The sequence below is a fragment of the Schistocerca americana genome, chromosome 11 (genome assembly GCF_021461395.2).
Source record: "Schistocerca americana isolate TAMUIC-IGC-003095 chromosome 11, iqSchAmer2.1, whole genome shotgun sequence".
Taxonomy (NCBI): domain Eukaryota; kingdom Metazoa; phylum Arthropoda; class Insecta; order Orthoptera; family Acrididae; genus Schistocerca; species Schistocerca americana.
In genome coordinates, this window is record NC_060129.1 from 152854414 (window position 1) to 152867804 (window position 13391).

Sequence of the window (13391 nt, forward strand, 5' to 3'; positions counted from 1 at the left end):
TAATTCATAATGTTCCAACACAATATATGTTACAAAATCCTGCTGCATATCGACGTTGATGATACGAGCTAGTAATTTAGTGGATTATTCCTGCTACCTTTCATGAATATTGGTGTGACGTGTGAACTTTCCAGTATTTTGGTACGGATCTTTGTTCAGTACACTCTGAAAGGAACCTAATTGGTATACAGTCTCGACTGGAAGAGATGCTTTTATTAAGTGATGAAGTTGCTTCACTATCTACTTCTAAGTTACTCACGTTGGCAGCTGTTCTTCATTCGAATTCTGCAGTATCTACTTTGACTTCTTTGGTGAGGGAATTTCGAAAGGCTGTGACTTTCAACAATCCCAAACAGCGACTTCCGAAATTTTTCCAGCGTATTTCTTCTTCCAGTTTGCGACCGGATACCATCTACATTGTGCCACGATATTTCGGCCCAAAAACGTCCTGCCATCCTCAGGCGGGCAGACAAAGTACTGAGGAGACCTGACGCAGGCATGGTTTTTATAGCGAACTCTGCGGATGCGAACCGTACTGGCGGTTTACGACGCATGCGTTAGGAGGTGACATGCGCGAGGCAGCCAAGTTGTGTGTCCTGCCCTCAGTGGCGAAGTAAGAACAAACTAATCGCTGAGTATCGACTGAGCATATCGATTCCATTGTGATCGCATAATTTTAATAACTGGATTCCAGTTTTTATCCAGCTGAAAGCCGTTGTCACGATTCATTAAATAATGAGTAACACGTGTTTCCAAGTATTCTTTAATTACAGAGTCTCAGGAGCTGGAAACCGGTGCTAAAATTTTGATATCATTGTATTACAATCAAATGTCCTATGGAAATGCAGTGTTCCGCTACTGCTGATTTTAAAGGTTGCCGTAGACGGGCGTGTCTTTCGTGTTCTACGCAGCGCCCTTGGACCGTTCTCGTCGTCTGAACTATATATGCAGAGGCACACTCGCAGGGGATTTTATAAACACCCGCCTTCCTCAATTGTAAATCGTCTTTAACGGATCCAACTAAGGCCCTCCTCTTTGCTGGTGGCCGGAAGGTGACACTAATATTATTCTTCCTGAGAAATCTGCCTATTTTAGAAGACACGTTCCCGGCATATGGAAGGGACGCAGTTGATTTATAGTCGCCGTCAGGCTCTTCAGAGCGTTGCTTCTTGTTATTATAATTGTGCATGGCTTTCCCTATTTGACGCGAAGTATAGTCATTCTCTTTAACAACCTTCTCCAGATGCACTATCAGCATCCGATATTACATGCGCCCGACGAATTAAAGTACTAAGAACTCTGGCGGTTTGTGCGGGGTTATGGCAGCTGGACGCTTGAAGATATAGATCTGAATATGTGGGTTTTCTGTACACCGAATGTCCCAAAGACCCGTCATTCTTAAGGCGTTTATAAAGACAAGAACTGGAAAAATTGCCGATATGCGGGCGAGCGTTGTCCTGGAGAATGAATGGCTCAGCCTCGAGCCACTGAGGTCGAGTTTTGGGCATTTCTCTGTTCAGGTTTTCCAGGAAGTTATGATAATACACTTCTAGACACTTGTTCCACACGGGACCCTATCTATCATGATGATTTCCTGGTAATCATAAGCAAAAATCGTCATTTGCTTGAAGTCTGATTGAGAGCGTCTAAATTTTTTAGGACGTGGAGAAACTAACGCTCTCCACTCGTTGGACTGTGATTTCAGTTCCGGTTCAAAGTCTCTAATCCATGTTTCATCAATAGCAACAATTAGCCGCAAGAATCCTTGATCTTCACGGTCGAATCGTCTGAGAAAGGTTGCAATCCCTCTAGACAGCAGTCAAACTGTGGGGGACCTATTATGCAAAAATTTTTCTCTTCTTCAAACCAATTACCAAAATACGGAATACTGATTTTTGGGGAATTCCCGTGGTTTCAGGGAGTTGATCACAAGTCGCACTCAGATCTTCTTCAAAAGCTTCTTCCACAAGGTTGACACTTCGATCATCTTACAACGCTAACTTGCCACGTATAGTGCACAAGCGTACTGTGGAACAACCTAATGTTACCCTTTGAGAGGATTTTGAATTCTTACCATTCGTGTGTCTAATGGGTAAAGGTATCGGACGGTGTTTTTGAATATGGTGAAATTAACAGAAAAACTAAACGGACTTTGACCTTGGGAATTACTGAAAGTGGTAAAAACGATATGTGAATGAAAAAACTGAACGCTCGCCAGCCCAATTGGGCACATTAATTTGGAAATATGTGTTTAAGAAAATTGATCATTGATTATTAAAGTTACTTTCGTTGATGTTTCCCTTTGAATAGCGCACAGGATACAAACTAACACAGGCCACTCTGAGCTGTGTGTAGCAGCAGTTACCAGTAACGCACACACCAGTAATTATAGAAAACAAATTTGTACCAAGTTCATGCTAATAACAGCTAGTTTCAAGATCACTACTTAAACCAATAATAAAATGTTACTGCGTAAATAGCAGAGCTAAATTTGGACATGAGGAGCTTCTATCTTAATTGACATGTAAAAACACAGATAAAGACAAATGATATCATAAATACGCTGTTTATACTCCTCTACATATATCAGTTTCCCTTAGCAACAGTGATAATCCAATTATCTTTCTAATATATGGAGAATATAAGGGGGACCCATAAACTAGTATAGTGTCACTAGTCAAACTCTATGATTATTTCAGTAGAAAAGACTAATTCAAACAAAGCTAGTCCTTCACTTCACTTGGAGCATTTGATAATTTACTTTGCAAGACAAAAAATTCAACACTGAGTTCAGTTAACTTCGAAAAAGGAACCATTCATGGTAGAAATCTAAACATCACTATTTTTAAAATGAGCTTAACTTATTTGTCTTTTTTACCAACTGCGAAGCAGGTATTTTAGACAATAACATTTACACAATTTGTCATTGTATTCCTGCAAAACTATACTTTGCAATAAACTAACAGTACTTTAGCAAAATCCTATCTAACTTCACTTTTGTGGTTTTAAATTTACCTTTTGCTACTCCTTTTACATTTGACAAACAAAAACAACCACTTTGAAACACTTGAATGCAAGAATTGTTTATTTTTAGTAGCACTTAGGGTCCTGCATAGGTTTGTGATCAGGACAGAAAATATGGTTCCGGACACAGATTTATAACATTATGATTATTATTAAAACCACACACAGTTTAACTGGACCACGCCCATATACATACCTGCATGTATGAAGTTAGTAAAGCAGTGGCGAAGTTTAGGTGGCAAGCGACGTGGCGGCTAACTGTTCTCACGGCTCTTGATGTTCGAATGCTCAACAAAATTTCTTCGTGGCGTCGGATTTTCAACATATTAGAGCCATCCCTTTTTGCCCAAAATACCAAATAATAGCCAGATCCACATCCGAGGTAAAAATCCTTTCCAAAGCGGCTTCCATTTCGCCTCTCTTGGCAAAGTCGAAGTGCACCATGGTACGGCTGGCCACTTACTGCGTACCATTCGCACCAAGGAGCCGCCCAGTCCGACCGCCAAAACCACCTTTTACATCGCGCCATGCCATTTCCGTTGCGGAGGGACTTCCCTGCATCTTTTATGTATTACAAATACAAGTGCCCTAAGCATGAACCAGCTTTCAACAAACACTGTCTTTTTTATAATCATACACATATTATAATAATTTATCCTTTTAACAATTCATTTTGCTTTTTCCACATATACATTACAAAACTCTAATTTCCTGTCACAAATCAAGGACGTCAACTAACAAAGAATACACACTCCATAATTGCAGATAGACAGTTACATAATGTAAACCTCCTTCGGATCGATATAAATGTTACAATCTGTAAACTACCGAGCGGACGACGGTTCAATCCCGTCTCCAGCCATCCTGATTTAGGTTTTCCGTGATTTCCCTAAATCGTTTCAGGCGAATGCCGGGATGGTTCCTTTGAAAAGGGCCCGGCCGATCTCCTTCCCCATCCTTCCCTAACCCGAGCTTGCGTTCCGTCTCTAATTACCTCGTTGTCGACGGGACGTTAAACAACACTAACCTAACCTAACCACTGTAAACTCTCCACAAACTTCACTTAACACATTGTGGATTTTCGCATGTAAAGTTTCGATCTTGATGTGCGATCTCTGGCCTTCAACAGTCACAGTACCCAAGACCCCTGCAGGGTCCATTTCTACCACTCACCAGTTATATGTTAGAGTGTTGTTGTTGTGGTCTTCAGTCCTGAGACTGGTTTGATGCAGCTCTCCATACTTCCCTATCCTGTGCAAGCTTCTTCATCTCCCAGTACCTACTGCAACCTACATCCTTCTAAATGTGCGTAGTGTATTCATCTCTTGGTCTCCCTCTACGACTTTTACCCTCCAATGCTAAATTGGTGATCACATGTTGCCTCAGAATATGTGCTACCAACCGATCCCTTCTTCTAATCAAGTTGTACCTCAAATTACTCTTCTTCCCAGTTCTCTTCAATAACTTTGCATTAGTTATCTGATATACCCATCTAATCTTCAGCATTCTTCTGTAGCATCACATTTCGAAAGCTTTTATAATATTCTTGTTGAACTATTTATCGTCCATGTTTCACTTCCATACGTGGCTGCACTCTATACAAGTACTTTCAGAAACGACTTTCTGACACTTGAATTCTATGCTCGATGTTAGCAAATTTCTCTTCTTCAGAAACGCTTTCCTCGCCATTGCCAGTCAACATTTTATATCCTCTCTACTTCGACAATCATCACCTCGTAAAAAAGACGTTCCTTGTGGGTGTGACTGTTCATGTTCATTTTCCAGTAAATGTGAGAATGGTTTATTTGAAATGGCACAGCCAATTTCCATCCCTGTACTTCACCAAGCTTGTTCTCTCTCTCTAATGACCGCATTATCGACGGAGTATTAAACACTAATCTCCTCTTCCTCCTGTATTTTAGATGCCTATAGTTGCTTTTCCTGTTTCACTTGCTGCATTTCTTTATGTTTTCTCGTTTTTTCAATCATTTTAGGCTCAATAATTTGTATCTTAGCCAAGGGTGGGCCTGGCATATTATTTGATCCTCTGCCACTTTCACTAGTTCATTTCTCAAAGCTACATGTGCAGTCTGTTGCAGTCCTTCCCTCCGTTTCAGTCAACCATCGCATAATGCTGCCTTCTGAATTCTTCACAGTGGTCATTTTCATTTATCTGGGCAGCATCTGCTTCATATCCTATCTTTCTATAATTTCTTTTAATCGGTAGATCGCAACTAATTTCATATTGCAATTTCTGCAACTTTCTCAGTCCAACAGAGTGGTCTGGACACAAGGGCACTGATCCTGACGGGGTCGCCATCGGTCCACAGATCTCACTGCCCAAAGAGGAGCGGCGCAACTTGACGCAGCTGTACAACCCGTACACGGTGGAACAGCTGCAGCGCGAGTTCCCTCTCCTGTCGTGGCTGGAGTACCTGCAGGCGATGCTGCCGCCGCACGTCACTGTCTCCGACGATGACGTGGTGGTGGTGGTGGTGCCGTCCTACCTCGAGAGGCTCCGAGAACTGATCAGCCACACCCCCAAGAGGTAAGTTGTGGCCAGGAGGTCAGCATTCTGCCTGGGTTCTGCTTTTACGTCTCATACAGAGAGGTCCCCAGTGGTGGGAGTGACTTTTTCAGTCCGTCTATACGGAGATGTAGCTTAAGATCTCGAGTATTGTACCCTGGAGCCATTCACCCTGGTAGGCCCCTGTCTGCGAGTAATAGAAAACAAAAAAATTCGGAATTTTTGTGTCGCTCAATAGCGTTAAAAAAGTAGCATTAGATGGACAGGTTGTTTTGTGTAATTGATACGGTACAGCCTTCACAGGCAGAAGGTCATCATATTGCCTTCTTCATTTCCTCGTATTTTTCTTCCTATCGTTCTTTCGCTGCCTGAAATCTTCGTTCATGTGATTTTAATTAATTTTATGTAAAATTTGGATTTAATTGCTTTCGTTTTATCATCATATATTTTGGTCTTTGTCATTGAATTCATTATTTTTATTCCTCATTTTCTCTTATTTCTTTCGTTTCAATCTTCGTCTGCGTTATTGCGGCCATTGTGTGAATTTAGGCTACATTTTAAATGTTTGTATGATGATTACCATGTAAACAAAACACATGTTTTGTAACGCAAAGGCCGGCTGGAGTGGCCGAGCGATTCTAGGCCCTACAGTTTGGAGCTGCACGACCGCTACGGTCGCAGGTTTGAATCCTGCCTCGGGCATGGATATGTGTGATGTCCTTAGGTTAGCTAGGTTTAAGTAGTTCTAAGTTCTAGGGGATTGATGACCTCAGAAGATAAGTCCTATAGTGCTCAAAGCCATTTGAACCATTTTGTAACGCAAAATACATTTTTTACACCATTGCACAGTTAGTATAAATAAACTATTTCGTCTTCTGTTTTTTAACCAGTAGATCGGTATTTCCAGATAACTGAATATTATAATAGATAAAAGTAATTACATTCACATTCACAAAAATTCCGAGTAGGAAAAGAATGACGTAAAAAGAAAAATGGGAAGAAACGAAGAAGTTCATATGGTGATTAAAATTAAGTGACAGATGAAGAGAAGAAATTACATTCAAACCATTTAATTGAATAGAAAGAGTGATCAAAGTCATTTCAATAAGGATTTAAAAATACCGACGATCTTCTGCATGTGAACGCTACGCCCTATCCATTATGCCCCACAACAAGCCCACAAAATGCTACCTTTTAGTGCCACTGAGCATCATGAAAAATTTCGAAATCTTTTTTTCGTCGACTACTCGCAAACGAAGGCCAACCAACATGACTGGCTGCAGGGTGTGATACCTGAGATCTTAAGCTACATTACTGTATAGATGGTTTCAGAATGTCAGTCCCATCACTGGGGACCTCTAGTTGTGAGAGAGTACTCAGCAAGCCACTGCACAGCGCTCTGTGGGTCCACTGCTCTTTACTGCCCTCTGTTAGGCAGCGAGGAACCCAGCAGGCGTACACCTCTAAGTACCCCAACTGGCAGACGAGTGTGTCAGCAGTGCCAACAGAGACTTCCAGTTGCGGAGCGAGGTGTGCGATTGTAATCTGTCGATCATCTCGAATGAGAGTGTCCACGCATTCCAACACTGGAGGAGTCACAGCTGTGTCCGGCCAATTGGCATGCCGGAGATCGGACAGGTTTGCACGATCTTGTTGCGACGGTGACAGGAGCCTCGCCCAACGACTCACCGTGCTTTTGTTCACTGCAAGCTCTCCGTAAACGTTCAGCAAGCGCCTATGTATATCTGCTATGCTATGGTTTTCCAACGAAACAAACTCAGTCACATGTCTCGGCTAGAAATTCACCTCCATTACAGGCGCCATTTCGAAGCCTATGTATAGTGTCACCACCTATCCGAATTTAGTGAAATCATAGTGGCTGAAGCGGGAATATTCCATGCTGTACCACAACAATTTCCGCATTTTTTCGACCGAAACTGGCCGAGAAAAAGAAAGCGTGGCATTACTTATTGAACATCCGTCCTATTGTTTCACAGCCGCCATAAAGTACCACTTCTTTTTTAACATCTTCCGATTTGGGGCGACCCTCCCTGTTGCTCATGCGACTGCATATGCGAATTCTTCCATGATGGGTCCTTTGTGACCTTTATTACAATAATAACTAGCACTTTCTTGGATTTAATTACTTTCATTCACCCTGACTATCCACTTCTTGTGTCTGCCCTCATCCAACTCAAGGAGTCCTCTACGATTTTCCTCGCTACATTTTGAAACAACCCAGTTTGTGGATACATAGATGGGCATCATCAGCACTAAATTTTTGGAAGGGAGGGTGGGGGACGGTGACTCAGTAGACAGGGTGCAGGTCACAAGGGGGGTCTAAACAGGTGATCGCCTCGAAGAAAGGTGAAAATATGGGGAATTAAAACCGCTTTTTGCAGCATTCTAGAACCCTCAGACCATATGTTTGTGTGGCGCTTAAAACTCATAGTGTGTGTCAATTTAATCTGAGATTAAAACGTATTTTGACATTACCCAGCACGCAAGTAGCAGACGAAGACATTTTAAAATGATTAGTTTCTTTATTAAAAACAGCTTAAGAAAGTGAAATTAATCTGGCAGAAAAAAATTATTTCCTAGTTCAAAGTGCACACCTATGCTTTTATAACACGGAGAATGCTGGCAACCTATTACTTTACAAGAGTCATCACCATTTTCTTGCATTGTGGGGTCAGACTTGTTACTATGGATTTGGCGATGTTAGTGTCAGAGGGTGGCTGGATGCCCTTCCTGTTGCCACCTCGTAGCCACAGGGCGACTTAATTTGCAACAACCCTCGGTAGCGCCCCATCTCTAATGCACTCTTCCGTAGCACCACATCTCTAATGCACTCTTCTGTAGCACCACATCTGTAATGCACTCTTCGGTAGCACCACATTTCTAATGCACTCTTTGGTAGCACCACATCTCTAATGCACTCTTTGGTAGCACCACATCTCTAATGCACTCTTCGGTAGCACCACATCTCTACTGTGCTCTTCGGTAGCACCACATCTCTAATGCACTCTTCGGTAGCACCACATCTCTAATGCAATATTCCATAGCACCACATCTCTAATGCACTCTTCCATAGCACATCTCTAATGCACTCTTCCACAGCACCACATCTCTAATGCACTCTTTGGTAGCACCACATCTCTAATGCACTCTTTCGTAGCACCACGTCTCTAATGCACTCTTTGGTAGCACCACATCTCTAATGCACTCTTCGGTAGCACCACATCTCTAATGCACTATTCGGTAGCACCACATCTCTAATGCACTCTTCCATAGCACCACCTCTCTAATGCACTCTTCTGTAGCACATCTCTAATGCACTCTTCCGTAGCGCCCCATCTCTAATGCACTCTTCCGTAGCACCACATCTCTAATGCACTCTTCTGTAGCACCACATCTGTAATGCACTCTTCGGTAGCACCACATTTCTAATGCACTGTTTGGTAGCACCACATCACTAATGCACTCTTTGGTAGCACCACATCTCTAATGCACTCTTCGGTAGTACCGCATCTCTAATGCACTCTTTGGTAGCACCACATCTCTAATGCACTCTTCGGTAGCACCACATCTCTAATGTGCTCTTCGGTAGCACCACATCTCTAATGTGCTCTTCGGTAGCACCACATCTCTAATGCACTCTTCGGTAGCACCACATCTCTAATGCAATCTTCCATAGCACCACATCTCTAATGCACTCTTCCGTAGCACATCTCTAATGCACTCTTCCACAGCACCACATCTCTAATGCACTCTTTGGTAGCACCACATCTCTAATGCACTCTTTCGTAGCACCACGTCTCTAATGCACTCTTTGGTAGCACCACATCTTTAATGCACTCTTCAGTAGCACCACATCTCTAATGCACTATTCAGTAGCACCACATCTCTAATGCACTCTTCCATAGCACCACCTCTCTAATGCACTCTTCCGTAGCACATCTCTAATGCACTCTTCCGTAGGAGGAGAAGGATATTAGTGTTTAACGTCCCGTCGACAACGAGGTCATTAGAGACGGAGCGCAAGCTCGGATGAGGGAAGGAAATCGGCCGTGCCCTTTCAAAGGAACCATCCCGGCATTTGCCTGAAGCGATTTAGGGAAATCATGGAAAACCTAAATCAGGATGGCCAGAGACGGGATTGAACCGTCGTCCTCCCGAATGCGAGTCCAGTGTGCTAACCACTGCGCCACCTCGCTCGGTCTTCCGTAGGACCACATCTCTAATGCACTCTTTGGTAGCACCACATCTCTAATGCACTCTTCGGTAGCACCACATCTCTAATCCACTCTTCAGTAGCACCACATCTCTAATACACTCTTCCGTACCACCACATTGGTAATGTTCTCTTCGGTAGCACCACATCTCTAATCCACTCTTCGGTAGCACCACATCTCTAATACACTCCTCCGTAGCACCACATTTGTAATGCACTCTTTGGTAGCACCACATCTCTAATGCACTCTTCGGTAAGACCACATCTCTAATGCACTCTTCGTAGCACCACATCTCTAATGCACTCTCCGGTAGCACCACATCTCTAATGCACTCTTTGGTAGCACCACATCTCTAATGTGCTCTTCGGTAGCACCACATCTCTAATGCACTCTTCAGTAGCACCACATCTCTAATGCAATCTTCCATAGCACCACCTCTCTAATGCACTCTTCCGTAGCACATCTCTAGTGCACTCTTCCACAGCACCACATCTCTAATGCACTCTTTCGTAGCACCACATCTCTAATGCACTCTTCGGTAGCACCACATCTCTAATGCACTCTTCGGTAGCACCACATCTCTAATGCACTCTTCCGTAGCACCACATCTCTAATGATTCGATTCTCTTCTGTCCCGGTTTTCCCACAGTCCATGTCTCACTACCGTACAAAGCTGTACTTCAAATGTAGTTAGAACTTTGAATATAGGGCTTGGAATATTGTGTTTTTAGTGAATAATATAAGTGGATTTGAGTTACTGGCATTTTAGTAAATCCTGAAAAGGATTAATTCTTGCTGCAGAAGCCCTTTTATTATATGTACTTAGTTAAGTTTGGGTATACGCTGAAGCGGCAATGAAACTGATATAAGCGTGCGTTTTCAAATACAGAGATATACCCTATGTGATCAAAAGTATCAGAACACCCACAAAGACATACGTTCTTTATACCAGGTGCATTGTGCTTGTATGTACTGCCAGGAACTCCATATCAGAGACTTCAGTAGTCGTTACAGATCGTGAGAGAGCAGTATGGGGCGCTCCACAAAACTCACGAGTTCGAACATGGTCAGGTGATTCGTTGTCACTTGTGTCATCCGTCTGTACACGAGATTTCCACACTCCTAAACAACCCTAGGTCCACTGTTTCCGATCTGATAGTGAAGTCATAACATGAAGGGACACGTGCAGCACAAAAGCGTACAGGCCGACTTCGTCTGTTGACTGACAGAGACCGCCAAATGTTGAAGAGGGTCGTAGTAGGCAGACATCTATCCACCCCATCACACAGGAATTCCAAACTGCATCAAGACGACAGTTAGGCGGGAGGTGAGAAAACTTGGATTTCATGGTCGAGTGGCTGCTATTAAGCCACACGTAAGGAGCACAAACAAGGAACGATTGACACAGTGCAGAAACGTTGTGTGGAGTGACTAATCATGGTGCACGGTGTGGCGATCAGATGGCAGGGCATGGGTATGGCGAATGCCCTGTGAATGTCATCTGCCAGTGTGTGTAGAGCCAACAGTAAAATTCGGAGGCGATTTTGTTCTGCTGTGATCGTGTTTTTCATGGAGGGAGCTTGCACCCATTGTTGTTTTGTGTGGCTCTGTCACAGCACAGGCCTACATTGTTGTTTTAAGCAGCTTCTTGTTTCCCACTATTGAAGAGCAATTCGGTGATAGCGATTGCATCTTTCCAAACGATAGAGCACCTGTTGATAACGCCCGCCCTGTGGCGGACCGGCCTGCAGAGTCCTGACCTGAGTTCCACAGAACACCTTTGGGATGTTTTGGAACGCCGACATCATGCCAGGCTTCACCGACCGACACTGATATCTCTCCTCAGTGCAGCACTCCGTGAAGAATGGGCTGCCATTCCCCAAGAAACCTCCCCAGCACCTGATTGAATGTATCCCTGCGAGAGTGGAAGCTCTCATCAAGGCTGAGGGTAGGCTAACACAATACTGAATTTCAGTATTACTGATGAAGGGCGCCACTAACTTGTAAGTCATTTTCAGCCAGGTGTTCGGATACTTCGGATCACGTTGGTAGATGGGTTACTGTTCCTACAATGGCAGGTTATCAAGATTTAAGTGACTTTGAACGTGGCGTTACTGTCAGAGCATGAGAGATGGGGCACAGCATCTCCGAGGTAGCAATGAAGTGTGAGCAACAGGTATCCGGTAAAACATCAATCTCCAACATTGCTATGGCCTGGGAAAGGTCCTGCAAGAATGGGAGCAACAACGACTGAAGAGAATCGCTCAATGTGACAGAAGTGCAACCCTTCCAGACATTGCTGCAGATTTCAGGGCTTGCCCATCAGCAAGTGTCAACGTGCAAACTGTTCAACAAAACATTATCAATATGAACTTTCAGAGCCGAAGGCCCACTTGTATACCCTCGATGACTGCACGACACGAAGCTTTACACCTCGCCTGGGCCCGTCAATATTGACATTAGACTGTCGATGACTGGAAACGTATTGTCTGGTCGGCCGAGTGTCGTTTCAAATTCCATTGAGCAGATGGACGTTTACGGGCATGCAGACAACCACATAAATCCATGGACCCTGAATGTCAGTAAGGGACTGTTCAAGCTGCTGGAGGTTCTGTAATGGTGTGGGGCGTGTGCTGTTGGAGACCCCTGATATGTCGAGATACGTCTGTGACAGGTGACACATACGTAATCATCCTGTCTCATCACCTGCATCCATTCGTGACCATTATGGATTCCGACGGACTTGGGCAATTCCAGCAGGACAATGCGACACGCCACACGCCCAGAGTTGCTTCAGAGTGTCTCCACGAACACTCTACTGAGTTTAAACGATTCCGCCGGTCACCAAACTTCCTAGACACGAACATTCAAAAATGATTCAAATGGCTCTGAACACTATGGGACTTATCTGAGGTCATCAGGCCCCCAGAACTTTGAACTACTTAAACCTAGCTAACCTAAGGACATCACACACATCCATGCCCGAGGCAGGATTCGAACCTGCGACCGTATTGGTCGCGCGACTCCAGACTGCAGCGCCTAGAACTGCTTGGCCACACCGGCCGGCAGACATGAACATTACTGAGCATATCTGGGACGCCTTGCAACGTGCTGTTCAGATGAGATCTCCACCCCCTCGTACTCATACGGACTTATGGACTGCCCTGAGGGATTCATGGTGTCAGTTCCCTCCAGCACTACTTCAGACATTAGTCGAGTCCATGTCACATCACGTTGCGGCACTTCTGCGTGCTCACGGGGGCCATATACAATATTAGGCAGGTCTATCTTTGGCTCTTCAGTGTGTTCGTCCAACGGTGTCATTTCTTTTGCTCAAATAACAGCCCCCCCCCCCCCCACTCGGTCCCTCCATGTGGTAACGCTCATGGATACATAAAATAGGATACTGGTGTGGAATGCGGTATCTGCGTTATTTAACGTAGCAGACAACCCAACACCGACAGCAGCTGAGAAGAAAACCACACAAGCATGACAACAGAACGTTATAAGTATTGATACTGCTGCAAGCTCCCTTATGCTGACACTACTCGTTTTGTTTGCACTTCATTAATTCTGCCTGTCTGTTCTACACTCCTGGAAATGGA

At 44.0% G+C, this 13391-nt stretch overlaps 1 protein-coding gene across 2 annotated transcripts in view; it reads left to right on the forward strand.

Moving 5' to 3' along the window:
* Window positions 1-13391, forward strand: part of LOC124553656 (neprilysin-2-like) — a 255589-nt gene that overhangs the window by 182985 nt on the left and 59213 nt on the right. For both annotated transcript variants that reach the window (XM_047127538.1, XM_047127539.1), the window contains exon 7: window positions 5355-5572. In XM_047127538.1, coding sequence (XP_046983494.1) covers window positions 5355-5572 — 218 coding nt within the window. The remainder of the gene's footprint in view (window positions 1-5354; window positions 5573-13391) is intronic.